This window comes from Pyrus communis, chromosome 2, assembly GCF_041283825.1.
Source record: "Pyrus communis isolate YQ-2024b chromosome 2, ASM4128382v1, whole genome shotgun sequence".
Lineage (NCBI taxonomy): Eukaryota > Viridiplantae > Streptophyta > Magnoliopsida > Rosales > Rosaceae > Pyrus > Pyrus communis.
Genome location: NC_142566.1, coordinates 23,838,536 through 23,858,396, shown reverse-complemented (window position 1 = coordinate 23,858,396; position 19,861 = coordinate 23,838,536). Strand labels below are relative to the sequence as shown.

The 19,861-nt window shown below is 38.1% G+C and overlaps 3 protein-coding genes and 1 long non-coding RNA gene across 4 annotated transcripts; all 4 read right to left on the bottom strand.

Annotated features, from left to right (window-relative positions):
- Positions 1–688: 688 nt before the first annotated feature.
- On the bottom strand, positions 689–2,852 carry LOC137747574 (RmlC-like jelly roll fold protein). Its single transcript, XM_068487705.2, has 3 exons — positions 2,390–2,852; positions 1,614–1,735; positions 689–1,184 (listed from the first exon to the last, which is right to left on the bottom strand). The coding sequence occupies exons 1-3, from the start codon at positions 2,511–2,513 to the stop codon at positions 861–863; spliced, it is 570 nt and encodes a 189-aa protein (XP_068343806.2). The 5' UTR covers positions 2,514–2,852; the 3' UTR covers positions 689–860.
- A 2,064-nt stretch (positions 2,853–4,916) lies between these two features.
- Positions 4,917–8,069, bottom strand: LOC137747432 (pollen receptor-like kinase 3). Its single transcript, XM_068487539.2, has 2 exons — positions 6,365–8,069; positions 4,917–5,856 (listed from the first exon to the last, which is right to left on the bottom strand). Exons 1-2 carry the CDS (start codon positions 7,788–7,790, stop codon positions 5,288–5,290), a joined length of 1,995 nt encoding a protein of 664 aa, XP_068343640.2. The 5' UTR covers positions 7,791–8,069; the 3' UTR covers positions 4,917–5,287.
- Positions 8,070–8,664: 595 nt separating this feature from the next.
- LHCA6 (PSI type II chlorophyll a/b-binding protein (Lhca2*1)) lies at positions 8,665–10,306 on the bottom strand. The gene is made up of 5 exons (XM_068487540.2): positions 10,153–10,306; positions 9,873–10,052; positions 9,762–9,799; positions 8,977–9,491; positions 8,665–8,850 (listed from the first exon to the last, which is right to left on the bottom strand). The coding sequence occupies exons 1-5, from the start codon at positions 10,197–10,199 to the stop codon at positions 8,830–8,832; spliced, it is 801 nt and encodes a 266-aa protein (XP_068343641.2). The 5' UTR covers positions 10,200–10,306; the 3' UTR covers positions 8,665–8,829.
- Positions 10,307–13,489: 3,183 nt separating this feature from the next.
- LOC148698784 (uncharacterized) lies at positions 13,490–16,528 on the bottom strand. Its single transcript, XR_015952293.1, has 6 exons — positions 16,386–16,528; positions 16,213–16,290; positions 15,993–16,101; positions 15,731–15,892; positions 15,556–15,629; positions 13,490–14,577 (listed from the first exon to the last, which is right to left on the bottom strand). It is a non-coding gene; the product is annotated as an uncharacterized LOC148698784 (long non-coding RNA).
- Between the last annotated feature and the right edge of the window lie 3,333 nt (positions 16,529–19,861).

The following is a 19,861-nucleotide window of genomic DNA, read 5'->3' as shown; positions in this document are numbered from 1 at the left end:
AATCGCTACGAGAATAAGATTAACAAAATCCCGATAACAAGTTTCTGTCGTGAAACCATCAAACACATGAAACTCCATCAAGACATGAAAAAATAATACGGGATGCAAATACATGGTCCTCCATCAAGACCAGTAAACTAGTCCACTTTGTTGTCTCGTACTGAGACCCTTAAGTTGCCTTTCTGTTACAACAATTCAAACAAATTGTCATCCAAGATACACTTTCATAATGTATCTGTATCATAACTATAACATTGCGATTTCTGGGAAACCTTTGCAACTAGCAGCATATAACTTTATTAGTTAAGATGATCAAAACATAAATACTTCAATGCATATTCCAAAATATCTGAATCAACCAATGTCCAAGAACAAATGTCTTAAACATGATCAAAACTCCCACTGTTCTGCAGCATCAAAAACTTCCAGCACTCCCATCTTCCTATCTATACTGACATGATTAATATGGTTTCGTGGTGATAAGGGTTATCAGTTTGATAGTTTGATAAAGATTACATGATGGTAAGTCTTCTTCTCAAACACCACCATTTAGGATAAATAATAGGGTCCCCTGCCCTCACACTAATTACGCACAAAAGATATCAAGCCCCGTTGATTGTAGCAGTGCATTCGGTCTGTGTTGAGAGTAGGAAAACCCTTAGTTCATTGCAGCAATGGCGTCACAAGATTAGTAGTTAATTTGGTATCGTGATTCACTTATTCCGCACTTATTTATCTTGCATTAACATATAAGTATGTGACTCGATGTTCGAACATTCGGTCGCTTCGAATCCATAAACATGTAAAAACTCAGAATGAACATTGAGCTAATACGATCATAACATTACAGCAGCAAATACTTATGCTTCTTCAGGGAAAGTAAGCAGCGTTATGAGAGCCTCGTAACCAGGAAAAAGGGGAAGAAGATCGGAGCGTTTTGCCAACTCGAAATCCTGGAACTGAAAGGCAGGTGCACAAGTACATCCCACGAGAGAGTAGTGAGTCTCGGCATCCCTTGGAGCAGCTTTGAGCAATGCCCCTTCTGGTGAAATGCTGTGGTCCTTTGTTGGGAAGGAACCAAACCATACATTTGGAGGCACTGTGTACTGGGGTTGCTGATCCGCTCCCAAATCGGGTCCGAGGCAGGTTAACTTGACTTTCCCATCTTCACCCAACTCCACGATCTGATAGCAGATACAGCGGTGTTAAAGAGCAGAAATTTTACATTATCTGTTTCTCTATAAACATTTAAATGCTTCCCACAATTACCAAACGGAAAACATAGCGCAGAAATCGGATGAGAAATCTCTACCCGGAATTCACGGTGAAATGAATCATTTTGAGTGCAAGAGTAGGCAAGATATAAGATCAAAGAACAACGAATCATTTGGAGAGCAAATGTAAGATTATCTATCTTAATTCAAAAGCCGAGGCCGAGTATCAACCAATTTAGCTGAAAACCTACACAATTCCGAGCATAGGCGAAACGTCTGTCCTAATATGTTGGTACGGTAAGATGGTTCTGCATCATATGAATATCTTGAAATGACTACAGAAATGACATGTGAATGCAGATGATTCAATCTTTTAGTGAGCCGTGATTCGAAGTGTACCATAATGGGTTCTCCGACATAAAAATGCCAGGTTTCTGCCATTGGTATACGATGAAGGCGAGATACACTCCCAGACGGCAGCAAGAAGTAGATAGATGAACTCACAGGGCGCTCAACCTTGTCTGCAGATAAAGTACACTTGTGTTAGTAAAAGAAAATGGTACAAATAATACAACCACAATTCCCATACATTACAATTGGACTCAATCCTATTTCAAAATTCAATTGGGCTAAAAAGATTCTCACATCCCACGTATGAATGCGGATATGTTGTCGATACATTGTAGATAATAATACTATTGACACTATCGATAGTTCAACTTTACAATTGTCGACAAGCGATCAATATGATTAAAAGTGCAGTTAATACAGAGGAGAAGGCAAATGGCACTTTATCGCAGCGGCGAAAAGCAATCATGCTCATGCACCATAGTGCGGGTTCAATCTTCAAAGATCCCCCTCTTCTCTAACAACTAACAATTTAACCCACTAAACGCTATCGTTCGTTTAAAAAAAGAAACACAGGAGCCTTAAATTCCAATAACAAAGAATCCAATTTCATACAACACAACACATTAATCAATACAAACCAATGAATTTCACTACTTATGAGCTTCCAAATATTTTCCAAAAATTATAAATCGAAGATCCATATGCAGATAATAACAAAACCCCAATACATGAACAAAAATCAAATATGCAAGATTCAAATCATTTGTAAAACATGAAAAATTACAGGAATGAATGAATGAGAAGCACAAGCAACAAAATCTTACAGTCTGGGGGAAGCTGACACAAAGGCAGGGCAATGGAAGTATCTCTGAAAGTTTCGAAATAAAAGCCACCTTCAGGGTGGGGATTCAGTTTCAGTTTAGCTACAATCTCTGATGCAGTTCCCATGTTCCTTCTTGGGATCTCTAAACTCTTCGTCTTCCTCTGACAACAGCCACTATATTCGATTGTGATCTGTGTTTGGTACCTTTGACATGTAGTAGGTTTTGGCGATTTGACAAAGCGACATATAAAAATAGTATAAGGGCGCTAGTTTCTTTGGTTAGACATGGCAGCCTAAACCCAACAACGGCAGATCCTGTCGACCCATATGGTATAAGTGGGTTTGGGCTTTCATTGGAGTAAACTTTTTGAGCAACTCTACTGTTGCAAAAACTCTCAGGTTTAATCCAGCTAGTGAATAATAATTGTCTTTAATAAATAGTAATTATCTTTGCATCTCCATTCCTACATTGAACAATAAATAATAAAATATTAATATATTTTTTTATTTATAATTAATATTATATTTTTTTCTTTGTATAAATTGATATTATATTATTAATTTATCTTTTCCTTTTGGAAATCTCTTCTTATCTCTCGAAATTTCTACCATTTTTTTTGTTGCACTTCCGACACACAGCAGAGCAGCACACCTGAATGCCTTCCTTAATTTTTGTTGCACTTCTGTACTCCATGGCTTCACGAAACGGTGTGGTGTAGAGGGGTGCCGTGAAGCTGGATCGTTCAAGTCCTGGCTCCCTCATTCTCAATCTCTCGGATCCGTCCTGCCCCGAAGCAGCCCCGTATTGTTTGGCTCCTCAGCTTCCAAGGATGACGGAGGTCAGTTTTTGTTTCCCCAGAAATGCAAAGGGAGAGAAAGAAGATGACAACAAATCAAAAGCCAACCAAAATTACACAGTATATTATAGGTAAGCAAAAGCATCAGAGTCTTGCCTCCTCCAATTGTACCGCCAAACTAGATTCGCTTGTCTTCACTGAAACAACAAATCACCACACACCCATTTATTAAACCCCCCCTCCGATTCGATCTCTCCCACTCCAATTCCTTGTGGGTTTTTTCCTACTTCCCTCACAACCCCGCCAATCGATCTGCTCACGGAGAAGAATCAGTCGCCGCCGCCATGTTTCTGTTCGACTGGTTCTACGGCGTCTTCGCATCCTTCGGGTTGTGGCAGAATGAGGCCAAGATTCTGTTTCTGGGCCTCGATAATGCCAGCAAGACAACCCTCGTCCACATGCTGAAGGACGAGGTTTGACTCTCTTTCTCTCCCTCCTCGAATCGAATAGTACTCGAAAGAGTTCAAGAAATGCAGAGGAGATGATGACTGACGTCGCCCAGACGTCAGCCTTGCGTCACATGGCCTCCGGGTTGGCAACTGCTGCCGAGCCTCTCCCTCGGGCTCCATCGCCAGCACACGCTGGGCCTCCCCACTCGGGATCTTTGGCCCTGTTTGAGATCTAGTCCATCGGGCAATAGCCTACGGTGGAACTGCTCTTATTGTATCCGAAACACCATCATGCAGCGTTATTATATAATTTAAATTATAATATATTTTTTTATTTATTAATATACCTTAAATATATAATAAAATCCGTCGTCTACTGATATTATATAATAACACGTGAATAATAACACCGCACGACAATGTTCTAGTACATGCAAAAATTTCTTCCTCAATTGACGAATACATGGACGAAAAAAAACTAACCTACTCTAAAATATACACGTTTTTCTCTATTTCTCTTCATATGTGACTTACTGACTGTATATATGAGAAGAGAGAAAGAAACAAATATATACACTCCCTGACATGCAACTATATGCAAGTTCTTGTCTACGTAGACCAATTTCTCATGAACAGTGAATAATTTTGACCATAAGACTCACGTTTTCTTGGCATGTCCTTGCATTCCTTTTCGATACAAAGTGAGACGTTTTCTTGGCATGTCCTTGCATTCCTTTTCGATACAAAGTGAGATTATAAGGAATAGAACACAACCTCAAGTATAGGAGAAAAACTTTACATGACGAGGGATGCAGATATGCGGGTGTAATGCATGCGTCAAATTTAAAAACCGTTGCTCTTAATTATTTTGAGATAGAAGTTATTTGCATCGTCGTATTTATTTCTCTATTTTATTATCGTTCTCAGCTCATATGTAACTTTTGATTATCGTTAGACTACTAAATTTATTCACCAAATGTTATTTGTTGTGGCAGTTTTCTTATAATTCAATCTTATTTATTTCTAAAATATAGATTTGCTCATCGATAAAGTTAGCATAAAACATAGATGTTGGCAACGTCTCTGGCAGTTTTGAAAACCTGATAAATGACAAATAAATAAAATCATGTGATACATGTATGTTTAGTCAATCAACATGTATGAATCTGTGTTAGTATTCCTAAAAAAACGAAAATTATGATTATGGTTCCTTCTCTGTACAACTAAAAATTAAAAAAAAAAAAAAAAAAAAAAAAAGAAGAAAAAAAAAAAAACCAAGAACTAAGAACCAAACCTTCCTCCAAAATAGAAATATCACTTAATTTATTCAGTATTTTTCACTAAATTCCAATTTTCCTCCCTTGTTCCAACCCAGCACTCTCTCTCCTACCCTTTTTTTAACTCACCTATATATATGGTAAGGGAAAAGAAAAAAAAATCCTGAATTAGCACCCTTTTTTAATTTAGTATTTTTCACTCGTTTTCCATTTGCTTCTGTGGTTGCAGTAACACTCTCTGATCCCCTCATCAGCCATTTTAATTCCTCACCGTTGTAAGAAAATCCCATTTGTATTGAAGTAAATCCATTGAAGAATATATAGCAAGCATATTAGCATATATATTTTTTTATATATATGCATGCCTGCAAGCTTCTCAAGCTTGTACCTCTTCAATCCTCCTAATGGCTTCGCTTAAATCAAGCCTTTGCTCAGGCTCACTCTTAGTGCAGTCAGCTCCAACCATCAGAAGCTGCAGCATTTGATCCACTGAGTCTGTCTCACTTACTATCTCTGGGTCTAGCAACTCCTGTTCTCTTTGATCAGCCATGGCTGATTGGACCCACTGAACAACGTCGGTTCCTCCTTTCCCGTTGCTCAGATACTGAGATGGAAACTTCCCGGTGAGGATTTCAAGGATCACAATCCCAAGGCAGTATACATCGGCTTTTGGAGATACTTGCTGGGATTCTATGTACTCTGGGGTCCTAAAAGCAAACATGGATTGTGCAGCATTGCTGGGGTTTATGAGAGGATGTAAGGCATAGTCATTGAGGACGGGCTCATAGTCTTCTTTTAGTAGAATGTTGCTGGACTTTAGGTTTCCATGGGGCAGGTCATAGGATGCAAACTCTGTGTGGATGAATCCCATTCCACATGCAATTCCTCGGACAATCTTCAGACGGGTAGGCCAGTTCAGCTCCGAATAAGAAATTCCACGATCACCTGCAAATTCAATATTGTGCATATATTTATTAGTCTGGTTAGATTTCTATGTGCTTCAGAAATTTATAGATGTATACCACCAAAAAAAAATTGATATTTATATCTATCCAATGGAAATTTTTGTTGCGTTCGTCTAGTGAGAAGTGCCTTGTTAAACAATCTGATATGTTATATTGTTAAACTATCTCTATTACAATCTACAATGTACTAAGAAACCGTAGAATGGTAACCTGTTCTCTAAGCAGGAAAAAAGTTTTGTTATGAATACCACTTTATAGTACTTGGTACATTGTCGATATTTGGTCAATATATAGTCTACTGATATTTGATAATATCGACCAACTTTAACGACATACCAAGGATATGCAAGAATGGTACGCAATATCTCAATGACATATCAAGTAGTGGAGAATGACACTCTTCACCAGTCAATCGAAAAAAAAATGATTCTAGCATATACAGAAGCCTAAAACAAGATTAATTGAACAAAACTAAGACAAATTCGTACCATGCAAAACGTATAGCAAGCTGCCCTTAGGAATGTATTCTGAGATCAACAGCTTCTCCTCTCTCCTATAATGGTAAGCCAAAGGAGTCAAGATGTTCTTGTGGCTTAATCTTCCAAACCTTCTCATTTCAGCATCAAACCCATCTCTCCCCAACCTATTCATCTCCCTCATCCTCTTCACCACCACAGAAAACCCATTAGACATCACCGCCTTATAAGCTGATCCCAACCCTCCATTCCCCAAAACCTCTGCTGCCGCCTTCATCAAATCCGGCAATCCAAATGTACCCTTTTCCTCGTTCACCATCAAAAGCTCGTTCATGCCGTTTTTCCCCTGACTCGACCCCTTTTTCGAGTCCCCGCCACCTTTTTTGCTATTGCTTTGGTTGACCTCCACGCTACGATTCGACACATTTGTACTTCCCACGCTGCGATTTGTGGTGCTTGGAATATGAACTTCAACCACCTTCTCCTGTACGTTACGATGGTCATCCACGATCTGTTCCTTGCCGAGCACGTTGAAATCGTCCTCCCGTTTTCGCCTCTTCTTCGTGAGCAGCACGAAAAGCAGGAGCAGAACCATGATACCGACAATGACGCTGATGACTATGATGATGGTTTTTGATTTTCTATCTTCCTCTTGCTTCTTTGGAGTTGAGGGCGGCGATGTTGATGGGGATTCTGGCGGAGACTTTGATGGGGATTTTGGCGGAGGAGATGACGGTGTTGGAGGCGGCTTGCATGATGACTTGAGTGGCCCGCCACATAGTCCTTCGTTTCCTTCGAACGCCTTGGGGTCAAATTTCGACAGGGTTTCCGGGATAGGACCTTGTAACTTGTTTTTTGAAAAGTCAAGGGAGTTCAATATTCCTGGTTTTAATTTTGGTATAGGGCCAGTGAATTGGTTGCTCTCCAAATGAAGTTCTTCTAGCTTGGTCAATTGGGTCAATGACTCTGGGATTTTTCCTGTGAAATTGTTACCGTTGAGGTAAATTTTCTTCAACGACGTCAAATGGGAAAAGTAGTCTTTTGGGATTTCGCCGGAGAAGTCATTTCCAGCCAAAAACAAGGATTTCAAGACACCAAGCTTGTGGAAATCTGGAATTGGACCTGAGAATTTGTTGTTCATGAGATTAATGGTTCTGAGGGTAGGAATGTCTTTTAATGCATCAACGTCAATATTTCCGGAGAGACCCATGTTGGCGAAATGGAGACCGGTGATGACATCTTGGTTGCAAACAATCCCAGCCCATTTGTCGTTACATGGGGAGGTGTTTGGGTCCCAGTTGTCCAACGGATTATCTGCTGGAGAGAGAGATCTCTTGAGCTTCAAGAGAGCATCTTGTTCTTGTGACAAGGAGAGGGAGAGGTGAGGGGAGGAGGAGAAGAAGATGAGGAGGAAGAGGAACGAGGGAACAGCGGCCATTTGCAGGGCCGGAAGGGGGACAATGGGGTGTCGTCTCCACCGGATAGAAAATGAGCCGCTGTTCAATATGGGGTGGTGTTGTTGTCTGAGGGTTTGGTGTGTTTGTGATCATCAATGTAGGGTGTATGGGGGAGGAGGGGAAGGAGGAGGAGGAGGAGGAGGAGTTGGGTGTGACATGTTTAGGTGTATTGGGGGGAATGGAGATTACCAGATTTTACAAGACAAAATCTAAGAATAGAGGTTGGGGACAGAAGAGAGGGGGCTGTATTTGCCTCTTGTGGGGGATTTGAGAGGGGGGAAAGAGAGAGAGAGAGAGAGAGAGAGAGAGAGAGAGAGAGAGAGGTTGTGGAGGTTGTGAAACTTGCATTGACCTTGTCAGCCACTGGATGCCCTACATTTTAGGACTCCCAATTCCAAAAATTACGTTAAAAAACAAACGTTATTTTCATTCATTCCTTAAAGTTGGGCAGAGTTGGTAGAGGGAGACGCCATGTTTGTGTTGTTTTTTTCTAGCTGGCACCCTTTCATGATTCATCACAAGTCAAAGTGTGTTGTGTAAATAATACTAGACAGCCAGTAGGAGAAAATAGATTCTTCATCTAGAGTTCTTGATCACTAAATACTCGTGCTATTTGCAATAGAATGTCACGGGGAGTAACCAATTCACATGTTGTAATATAAGTGAACGACAAGTTTATACAGTTGGTATAATATTAATAACTAATTAAACACATGTTATGATATGTGTGATACTGGTTATATCATGCGATTGTGTATTTATTATGTTTTTTCAAAAAACTTTCATTCTAAGATCAGAAATGGCAAAACGATGAATTCAATCTCTAAAGGAACTAGTAATTGTAACATAAAAACCTTTAAAAAACCAATTCAAAACCAATTAAGTAGGGAGACGTTTGGTATGTAAAATATATATTTGATCTTTATAACATGAAGAGAGTATTGCGTAATGCACAGAGGCACTTAATTCCAGGCAGTTTGGTGTGTTTGCAAGCCTTCATTCCAGGAGTCCTCATCAGCTTCAATACTGAGAAGTGAAAGCCTGTACACATGAATTGTTGGCAACAATTTATCAACACAACAAAAGGCATTACACCGAAAACCAAAGTCCTGAAAAATATGTTTCTTTGCAGAACTGAGAGCAGGTGATGAAGTTTTATCACGTTACCGAAAATACGTTGCAGTGGCCAGGATCTGCAATATGAGCCATCAAATTGTCAATGGGATCTTTCCCTGTATAAAGGGCTTGAAACAAGAACCCTACGAAAGCGAGCATCGCAAGACGCCCGTTTTTAATCTCCTTGGTTCTCAAAACCATGACAGGCTCAGGAGACCCTCTTCCCCACATCATGGGGTCAAACCAGAGCCCACCGGGGTACCCTACATCTGGTTTAGGGTTCTTTTTGTTGGGAAACTTAGGCTCAATGTCAACACTTCCAGGGTTAATTATGTCAGCCCATCTCCTTCCCTCAACCCACCCCATTAGTGCTAATTGTACCACAAATAAGGTTGTTGGGTCTGCAAAGTACTCTCTCTCACCAGCCTCAAACCATGAGAAGTTCTCTATGAACCCTAATCTTTCAAGCCACTCTGGAATTAGAATTCCAGCCACTGCCAGCATTGCCCATCTGCCATGCATCAGCTCAGCTTGTGCATTCCACTTTAGTAATTCTGGATCAGACCCTGCAAAAATTACCAAATTGGGGTTTATATATTCTATGGAAATTAAAAACTTAGACCATGTTCATAGAAGTGTACAAATTATATAAAGTTTCACAAAAAATTTTAGAGTGCAAACACGTATTAAGTATGAACACCTACAAATCGGATACTGTAGTATATACACCACTTAAGGGATCTTGACAATGAAATTTGAAATGTTTGTATTGAGTACGTGTTCAAAAGATAGCCGACCAGACCCGTAAAATTGTTCTAAAAGTAACAAATTCTCACCTAATCCAAGGGGGTCAAAGCCAAAATCACCAGGAAGGCTACAGTTTCAACAAAGAAGTCAGAGTGAAAGCATAAATAAATAAATTAGATTTAGTTAAAATTAATTTTAACCTGCCATCAAGCCATTCAGGAGGTGAGCTGCCAGGGAACCACAATGGCCTATCTGGAGGAAGTGGCTCACATACACTTGAGACTCCTCCTTTTGTTGCATGTAAACGGGTGGCTGTGGTTGTTCTTCCCAGCAAGCATGTTGTGACTACTTTTCCAGAGGAAATTTTCCAAGGCACTTCCCTGTAAAAGATAATTCCATCCATATGCTTACTGCTTGGGTATTAATAACAAGATTAATAGTTATTAAGGGAGTGATTAATAAGGAAATTATTGTAATTACCTAGTTGGAATGCTTGAAATTGCAGAAGAGGCAATGGACAAGGCCATAGAGAGAGAGCACTTAGAGCGGTATATTTCAATAAGTCAAATTGTGAAGAGTTTGGGAGCTTCCTCTGCTCCAGTGTTTTTCTTGTACTCCTAGCTAGGAAGATGGATAATTCATGATACAAGGACAAGAAAGAGCCAATGGGAACTCGGCACGTGTCGTCGAGATATGAGGCTCCTGTCCAAGCCTTGTAAAAACCCCGGTAAAGAGTTTGAGGTGTGGATTGGATGTAGCCAGAACTGGCGTTTGGACACAGCTATGAGCTAGAAGTAGAACTGCATGCAGTCAATCAACTTACCCAGTTAACCTTTTGTAAAGCCTCATGTGCAAAAGTAACATTTTAAAGAACAATTTAGTCCCATTGTTTTGCTGAAAGATTTTTGGGTCCATTCAATTATCTCTAGCAGTGCAAATGCAGCCATATGGTCAATTGGTTAAACCAGCGTGCTCAATTTCTTACTGACATAGTTGGAAGGCAGGCAGGGTCTAGACGGTTTTTTTTTTTAATTTAATTAAATTTATTATACAATATATAAATAAATATTTATTTATAAAAAATATATATATTTGTATTATGATACATAAATTGTAAAAAAAATGACATATAAATTATAAAGTACCAGACCATAGTGAAAACATTTGAAAAAAAACATATAATGAGTGTTCATCTAAGTACGTAACAAGTCTTTTACACTTTATTAAAAAAAATAAAAGGTGGTGCTACCCCTTAGCCGGATACATTAATTTCTTATGTATTGATCCTCTTCTTGCTTTTTACGACCACAACTTAAGCCCTTCAAAAACTTTGAACAATGTTACATCAGACTCTCAAGCTTAGAACCCTTGCTTGCTCCCTTACAATTCTATCATGTATAAAAATATAAAGAAATTGAGTTGCAGGGGTACTGACAATACATAAGATTAGAGCAAGAAAAGTATTGCTTTTACTGTAAATAATTGTAAAAACTAGTAATGTAAAGAATGTTCGGCGTGATTTTATAAAATAAAAAAATAAAAAATGCGTTTATGCAAACTCAAGTGTGAAAAATAAAAAAAGAACGGCTAGTAGGGTGTTGTACCGTAAATAAAAAAATAAAAAATTTGCCCGCGCAGAAAAGTTTGTAAATTACTAACCCAATGGAGTTTTCTATTTTTGGAAAAGTATTTGTTCCTTTTTTTTCTTAGAGATATGCTTTTTATTGTATTTTTTGGATGTTATCCTTTTTTTTTACTTGCATTTGTTCAATACAATTTCATGTACAGACTGTACCGTTATATATTTACCAGTTTGTCCTTGTTTTTTGAAACTTTTTGAATTTGATTGTGAAGAAAATAAAGAGACAGGTTTGGTATTATTGAATGCTTCACTTTTTTATCCCACCCACCATACAAGTACAGATAGAAACAGCAATGGTTCGGTTTGGGAACGGAAATGTCATAGCATCCTCATAATCACAAAAATTAATCATATCTATAACTGCAAATTAACTATCAAGGATTATCCATAACCATACCCACCGAATAACGAATTTTTCATCAGTTAACGATTATATGCATCTTCATCAATGAAAAAATTATCCGTTCAACTTACACATAATAATTTAATAGATATTAATTCCGTCATTAAATATCCACATCCAAACATAAAAAACATAACAATACTTTATGAAGGTGTTTATGATAAGCCAAATATGATAGCAAATTGGTGGAATGAAAAAAAAATGACAAAAGCAAATAAAATAATCACTATGGAAGAAAGACAAAACAAATTATCAAATAATTTAAATATTTGTAAATATGGCTACATATTATCTATCTATCTATCTATTATGTGTGTGCGTTATATAAAGAGAATGAAAAATGTGAATAGTGTTTTGGTCTCACCATGCTTCAACAAAAATATTTGAACAAAAATGTCCCCAAGACCAAAAAAAAAAAATTTTGTTTTTTTTTAATTAATTGTCACATCCCAGACTCGACTTCATCGTAGTACGATATTGTCCACTTTGGGCCCTGACCACGCTCTCACGGTTTTGTTTTTGGGAACTCACATGAGAACTTCCCAGTGTGTCACCCATCCTGGGATTGCTCTCGCGCGAACCCACTTAATAATGAGCTCCTAAATGGCCTCGTGCTAGGTAGAGATGAGAATATACATATAAGGCTTACAAGATTCACTCCCATGGGCAATGTGGGATCTAACAATCCACCCCCCTTAGGGGCCCGACGTCCTCGTTGGCACACTTCCAGCCAGGGATTGGCACTGGGAAGTTATCGTGTAAGTTACTAGAAACAAAACCGTGAGGGTGTGGTCGGGGCCCAAAGCAGACAATATCGTGTTATGACGGAGTTGAGCCCGGGATGTGACATTAATACCTCACAATAGGCTAGCAATAATGTGATTCAATTTCTCTATTTTTAAACAAGTTTAAAACATCTTAAGAGGCGTATAATGCTGGTTATAAAAAAAGGTCATTCGCACACAAATAATAATGTGATTTAGTTGCCGAATGATTGTTTTTTTTTTTAACAAACGATATTATCTACACTAAGAGGGATGGAGAGGAGGTTGGGCTTACCCTCGCAATGGGCTAGAAATAATGTGATTCAATCAGTTGTTTATTAAATATTATTTTCTCTATTTTAAACATATTCAAAACATTTTAAAATGCGTGTAATGCCGGTTATAAAAAAAAATATTTCGCACACGGATAATAATATGATTAAATTAGTTGTCAAATGATTATTTTTAGCAAACGATATTATCTACACTAAGGGAGAGGGGGTGGGCTTAACCTCACAATGGGCTAGAAATAATGTGATTCAATCAGTTGTTTATTAAATATTATTTTCTCTATTTTTAAACTCGTTCAAAACATCTTAAGAGGTGTGTAATGCCAATTATAAAAAATGTCTTTCACACGCAGATAATAATGTGATTAAATTAGTTGTCAAATGATTTTTTTTTTTTTAAACAAATGATATTATATACACTAAGGGGCAGGGGGTGGGCTTAGCCTCACAATGGGATAGCAGCAATAATGTGATTCAATCAATTGTTTATTAAATATTATTTTCTCTATTTTTAAACACGTTCAAAACATCTTAAAAGGAGTGTAATGCCGGTTATGAAAAATGTCTTTCACACGCGGATAATAATGTGATTAAATTAGTTGTCAAATGATTTTTTTTTTTTAACAAACGATGTTATCTACATTAAGGGGAGGGGGTGGGCTTAGCATCACAATGAACTAGCAATAATGTGATTAAATCGATTGTTTATTAAATATTATTTTCTCTATTCTTAATGTAAATTCTATAGAGACCGATTTTATTATATGAATTCAGCTGTTTTAATTGATTTATGAGGGGTTTCTTCTAGTATAATCTAAGATTATTCATTTACTTTAAATATTTGACTTTCCTTTTGTCAATTTACGCATATTTTACATTTAAACGTGTAAATCGCATGTAGCATGTCGTAATTCAAAAAATGCAATATGCACGCACGTGAACGCGTGCATGAAGGCTAGTATTATATTATATAGATAAACACCATGAACCATTCGCATCCGTCACCGTTCTACACTTCAAAAATCTTCCAATCTTTTGTCCAACGGTCTTGGCTGAGCTCACAATTGTAGAATCTGCATATCAACAACAGTAAAATCAGCTTCCATGACGAAATACCAGAATGTCAAGACCAGCCCATTCTTCTATAGATTTAGGAATTTCATCCTTGGATGTTAGAGTATTGAGCAAAAATTTTAATTTTCTCCAACATCTCAGTATAATAACGAATAAAATGTAGCCTAAATAATTCAAATCCAATATGAAAAAAGGATCACTACCTCTCGGTTCCTATGCTTTGATATTGCAATGAAATATACTGAAGATAATTCTTCGTTTCATACTTTTATAGTTCAAATTTTACTTTCGTGAATTATACATCACATATTCATGCTAAGAAATATCTGCACAAATATTTTGTGATCAAAGAGCAAAAGAAAAAGAACCTTATGCAACAACTCAACTATTTTTGTATATATAATTGTGAATTTGACACCCACCCTTTAACCAGTTGAGTGTGTTAGGTAATGTAGGTCATCCATAGCGACCAAGTAGTCATATGAATATTGTAAACCTGCCACCAGTCGACTTCTTGATGTATATACTTCTGCAATGTTATTGACACACCCCGTCCCGAAGGAGGGCATGCTGGCCGTCACGTGAGAGTGACGTAACCATTTGCACAGTTCGGAAGCTTTAAAATATACAACTTCTAAAATACAACACCCGAAGATGAGTCCTTATTTGGTCCATTCTGTCAGAACACCGTTGAATTTCCTCGTAGTCACCACACCTTTGCAATTCTTGAATCTGGAGGGGCGCAAAACAAAGTTGAGTGGGTCAGCAAAACGTACGTATTCAAAACCTTCTTTTCTCTTTGAATATACTAACCCCTCGCCGTAAAACAAATATAGTTTCCCAGAAAATAAACATATATACGTATGTATAAATATGCCAATCATGCTCTTATAGTATGTCATTCATGCTCCACAATATGCCATTTATGCTCGAGAATATGCCACAACAGAATCTCATAATCAAATATAAATGCTCAAGCGTAATTCACATCAATAACATATAATCTAGCAGCCGGGAGTCACCTAACGTGACCTGTACGGCTGTAGATAGAGCTCCACGCTCAACTCAACATCTGAATCTGCACACGAGTCGGAACCACCTATTGTGGTCTGTACGACAGGCTGGGTGTAATATATATATGCTCTAGTGCTACGATCACGTGAAGCTGTGCGATAAATCGCGGGTCACCTACAAGTCGGAACCACCTAATGTGGTCTGTACGACAGGCTTGCACCTAACTTGGATCCAAGGCGAGCATGCGGTGCTGGTGAACATACACGTGAAGGCTGGGCCCTGGCCTCGGGCGGGAGCACTAACACCGGGGGTGCAGATTATGAACTCTCTAAGCATCTCAAACTACTATTGCATAATAAACAGGAATGCATAACAACGTGAACACCGCTTACCTGGCACTTACCTGTGCGCCCACAGCACCAAATACACATATATAAATGTATGCCACTACTAATGCATGTGATGATAGTATTTCAATCGTATTTCATACGTATATCAAATGTATTTCAAATGTAGCTTACCTGGGCCTCCTCAGCACCATGCAACAGTATGCATAATTATGGTAATGCACATATTAAAATATGATGCATATATGACAGGATAATTAATTCGTATTTCTTTTAAAATACGTTTTCTGGGAAATACGTCAAGCATACGTATATATATATATATACTGAAAAATAACTGCCCACTCACTGATCACATCGACGTCTCATAGGTCCCTGAACCTCCCCTAGCTTGGTTACATTCTTCCTCTGTATAATTTTCACCTATACAAAAAGTAACCAAATTGACGTTATTTAACGCACATACACCAAACATTCGTCCATAACTTTCTCATACGTTGCTCAATTTGGGTGTATGAATATACCACGGTGATCTACACGACGTCACGAACGCGTGACAATTTTCAGAACTCAATTTGGAGCTCTCACGCGCCCCCACGCGCACTGTTCACGCGCTGCCCACGCGCGCATCTTCTTCCTCGCGTCGCCGGACTGGTTTCGCCGGAAATAGTGTTTTGCCGGAATTTCTGGGTAAATTTCAAAGTGTCATAACTTCTTCATTTCTTAACCATTTTCGACGTACTATATATCAAAATGAAGGTATTGACGAGACGAACATATCCATACCTGCCTTGACCCCTAACTGGCCGTGGATTCGCCGGAAAAAGCCCCGAAAGCTCCGGCCAAACTTTGAACTTGTCATTCTCCTTGTTCTTACGTCCATTTTTCATGTAATCTATACCAAAATGAAGCCCTAATCATAATCTACCACGTTGGACTAGTTTTAGGGCCTAAAAACAACGGAATCAAACTTTTCCAAAAATCACGAAAATTCGGCCGGACTTACAGTTCGTGATCCCGACGTCCAAATCCTTCAAACGAAGCACTCCGAGCTTCCTTAGGACCTCACCAAGCTTCCTACAAGCTTCAAAATCCCAAAAAACATCAATCTTTACGTGTGCATGAACAGTGCACACGCACAGTGAAATTGAAATCCATGTTTTCCGAAGTGAAACTCACCTGAAATTGGTACCATCGTGTTCGTGTGGTCCTCAGGAGTACGATGGTGGTCTTAGATCCTTCGTTGGTATAGTTTTGGGGTGGTTTGTGGGTGGTCCGTGTGAGTTCGAAGGAAAGAGAGAGCTTACAGAGAGAATGAGAGATTTGTGAGGGAGGAGAGAGAGAGAGACAAGATACGGGAATGAGGGAGAGATTTGAGGGATGTGGGGTTCCTACCCAATCCCCAAATCATCAAGTTACAACATATTTTACGCTCCTTAGTCCCGTTTAAGGGCATTTTCATAATTTCACGTCCTCGGAATTAAAATTCCGGGATGGGTTGTGACAACCTTCCCTCCTTATAGAATTTCGTCCCCGAAATTCCAACAACCAACTTAATCAACTAAACTCATACAATAGCTTCGGATAAATCTCTCTCATCCAATTTTCCTTCTTCCACGTAATTTCTTCCATTGACTGCTTTCTTCACAAATTCTTTACCAATTACACTGTCTTAATTCTCAATACATTCTTTTTCCAATCCAAAGTCGTCCTTGGTTCCTCAACCAGTCTAATCCGGATTAATTCTCAATAGTTGCACCGGAACTCCATGTGACGAATCTGCCACCTAGTGACAACGCATCGAAATATAATACATTATGCACCTTAGCCAATTCTGAAGACATCACCACTTGTATGCAACTTCATCGATTCCTTTAGTGATAAAAAAAAAACGGTCTGATGTGTTTAAGACTTATTTTGTCTCCTTTCCAAATCTCACTATTTCTTTTCGTGATGAAATTTCTAAAAATGTTGAATCATGAAACACATCATGCTCTTACAATAACTCTGGAAGTAATTTAAGCAACTTCACCTACTCTTCGATGATCACTTAAAGTCCGAGATACTTAGGACTTAATTTGCTTTCCTTTCCCAGCCGAATCATACTTTTCTAAAGTGAAAACTTCAAATTATAAGATCATCTACGTTAAACACTTGATTAGTGACATGTTCAACTATTAATCTCTTTTGCCATTCCTGGCTACTCTCAGGTTAAACTTAATCACCTGAATACTTTGAGAAGACTCATCCATAGTTTCAGGGCCTACCAAAACTCTTTCGGGATCGAATCTTCTCTATCCAGAAGTATTTCTTCCACAAATCAACAAAAATCGACACATTTCATGGTCCTTATGGCGTTACTTTGGAAACTGTGCAACCAACATACTTAAGAAATTCAGCAGTTCCGTAACCCAAATCTCTTCTCCATAAAACATATAAGTACTGTTGTACTGTGGTTGTTACTCAATACTGGAGTAAATGTACAAACTTGGTACATTGATCAACTATCACTTCAAGTTCAATCATAACCATCCTATTCTCGAACTCAACAATCTTTCTTTTTCCCTTTTTTTTCTTTGCCTTGGTTAATTCTTAATTTTCTTCGTTAACCATTTGAGTCTTGAGTACGACCTTACTAAAAAGACTTAACTTGAAAATTAACAATTACAACTTCTTCTCAAACTTCCATTCTCAACTTTACTTCAGTTGATTTCCAATCCACAAGAAGACAATCTTGGCAAGCGTGCCAGACATCAACTCTTACCACCGTCTTTTCACCAAGTGCATCAGCTAGAACAATTTTACGATCACCCTGGTCGTACAATCATGTTCATTAAACAATTCAATCCACTTTCGCTGCCTTATATCAAAATCCTTCCAAGTAATGGATATTGGAGACTTTTTGGATTCGTAAAAATCTTGTATTCTTACCACAAATAATGTCTTCATAACTTCACAGCAAGAATGGTAATCATGACTTCCAAATCACCAGTAGGGTAATTCATTTCATGAGGTTCCTTTTGTCGTGAAACGTATGTAATCACCCTAACATTTGCATCAACAAGCATCCCATACCATTCAAGAAACATCACTAAAAATTTATGATTACCACTATTCTCTGGGAATACTAAATTACGTGCATGAGTGAGGAAAGGCTTCAGTTGTTGAATCCTTTGCTCACAATTTCCTTCCCACTCATACATAACCTCTTTTCTCGTCAATGGCAAGGCAATGACTGAAAAATCTTTCACGAACCGTCCATGATAGCTTGTTAAGCTAGGATAACTCCGAATCCCAATCACGATTCGTGATTGTTCTAAATTCTCAATTTCTGCTACCTTTTAAGAATTCATTTGAATACCTGAAGCAGATATAACATATCTCAAAAATGCTACTTGATTCATTTAACTTTAGCATTTGCTAAACTTAGCATACAACCAACATTCTAACAATCTTTACTTCACCGACTTAATATGTTTACATGCTCTGCTCTGGCTCAGAATGTACCAGAATATCGTCCATGAAAATGATAACAATTTATCAAGGCATTCCTGGAATACTTCATCCATCAACTTATGAAACAGCATGAGTATCCGCATAGCATCACCAAAATTTATAAAGACTATAACAAGTCCAGAAAACAATCTTAGGATCAACGTCGCTCAAAATCTTCAATTGGTAATGGACAGACCTCAAGTCGATCTTTGAAATTACACAATTACCTCTGAGCTGATTCATTAAACATCAGTACACCATCATGGATAACGGTTCTCAATCGTTACCCGATTCCATGGTCTATAATCAATGGATAGTCTTTAAAGTCCATTTTCTTTCTCACCAATAAACTGGGGTTCCCCCAACGTAATGTACTAGGTTGAATAAAAACCTTTATCAACCAATTTCCAATTCTCTTAGTTCAAAAGGCAACATTCTATAATATATGGTTTGTACCTGGAGACAAATCCATAGTGAACTCTACATCTTTAACTGGCGGCAATCCAGGTAAATTCTCAGGGAAGACGTCAGGTAAATGTTTGACTACTCCCACTTCTTCCACACTACTAGAAGTGACATCTCTTAACACTACATGAGATAAGTATCCTTGGCAGCCTTTTGATAATAATCTCTTTGCTCTCACAGCATAATTAACGGTCTGCCTCACTTCACTTTGCATACTTACAAAAGTAATCTCTAGTCATCCAGACCGATGGAAAATAACATATAATCCATTCAACATTCGGCTATAAACATAGCTCATACTCTTTCATTCTAATCAACTCAGCCCTCGGCTGCATATATAGCTCATAATCAACTCATCATATCATGTATATAACATAATATGCTCTAGAATAACATCGAAATCCACAATCTAATGAAACAAAAATAGTTGGCAACAATACATACTCTACTAATACTGAGCACTCTAAATAAGTACGATACTAACATAGGATAACCTATCGGTTTACTTGCTTAACGAATCCACGAATAAGTTATTAATATTACGGTCTGCAGCCCGCAATACTGATAAATCATCGTTGTCTCGATAAGTAAGCAACAACTCTCGAGGGTGTAATATTACTATTTTGCCACTCATTAGGAAATACATACACACGTCTCTACCGCGTTTATTTACTACTTTCAAGGCAATAACATTA

What these genes read in the sequence shown, in the direction of transcription:
- LOC137747432 (XM_068487539.2), bottom strand. Translation starts at nt 7,790, where the DNA reads ATGGCCGCTGTTCCCTCGTTCCTCTTCCTCCTCATCTTCTTCTCCTCC. An exon ending in CTTGCTATACGTTTTGCATG is followed by an intron (nt 5,857 to 6,364) that starts GTACGAATTTGT and finishes TTGAATTTGCAG; the next exon opens with GTGATCGTGGAATTTCTTAT.
- LOC137747574 (XM_068487705.2), bottom strand. Translation starts at nt 2,513, where the DNA reads ATGGGAACTGCATCAGAGATTGTAGCTAAACTGAAACTGAATCCCCAC. An exon ending in GTGTCAGCTTCCCCCAGACT is followed by an intron (nt 1,736 to 2,389) that starts GTAAGATTTTGT and finishes CTTTATCTGCAG; the next exon opens with ACAAGGTTGAGCGCCCTGTG. An exon ending in ATGTCGGAGAACCCATTATG is followed by an intron (nt 1,185 to 1,613) that starts GTACACTTCGAA and finishes ATCTGCTATCAG; the next exon opens with ATCGTGGAGTTGGGTGAAGA.
- LHCA6 (XM_068487540.2), bottom strand. Translation starts at nt 10,199, where the DNA reads ATGGCCTTGTCCATTGCCTCTTCTGCAATTTCAAGCATTCCAACTAG. An exon ending in ATTTCAAGCATTCCAACTAG is followed by an intron (nt 10,053 to 10,152) that starts GTAATTACAATA and finishes TATCTTTTACAG; the next exon opens with GGAAGTGCCTTGGAAAATTT. An exon ending in CCTGAATGGCTTGATGGCAG is followed by an intron (nt 9,800 to 9,872) that starts GTTAAAATTAAT and finishes TTGAAACTGTAG; the next exon opens with CCTTCCTGGTGATTTTGGCT.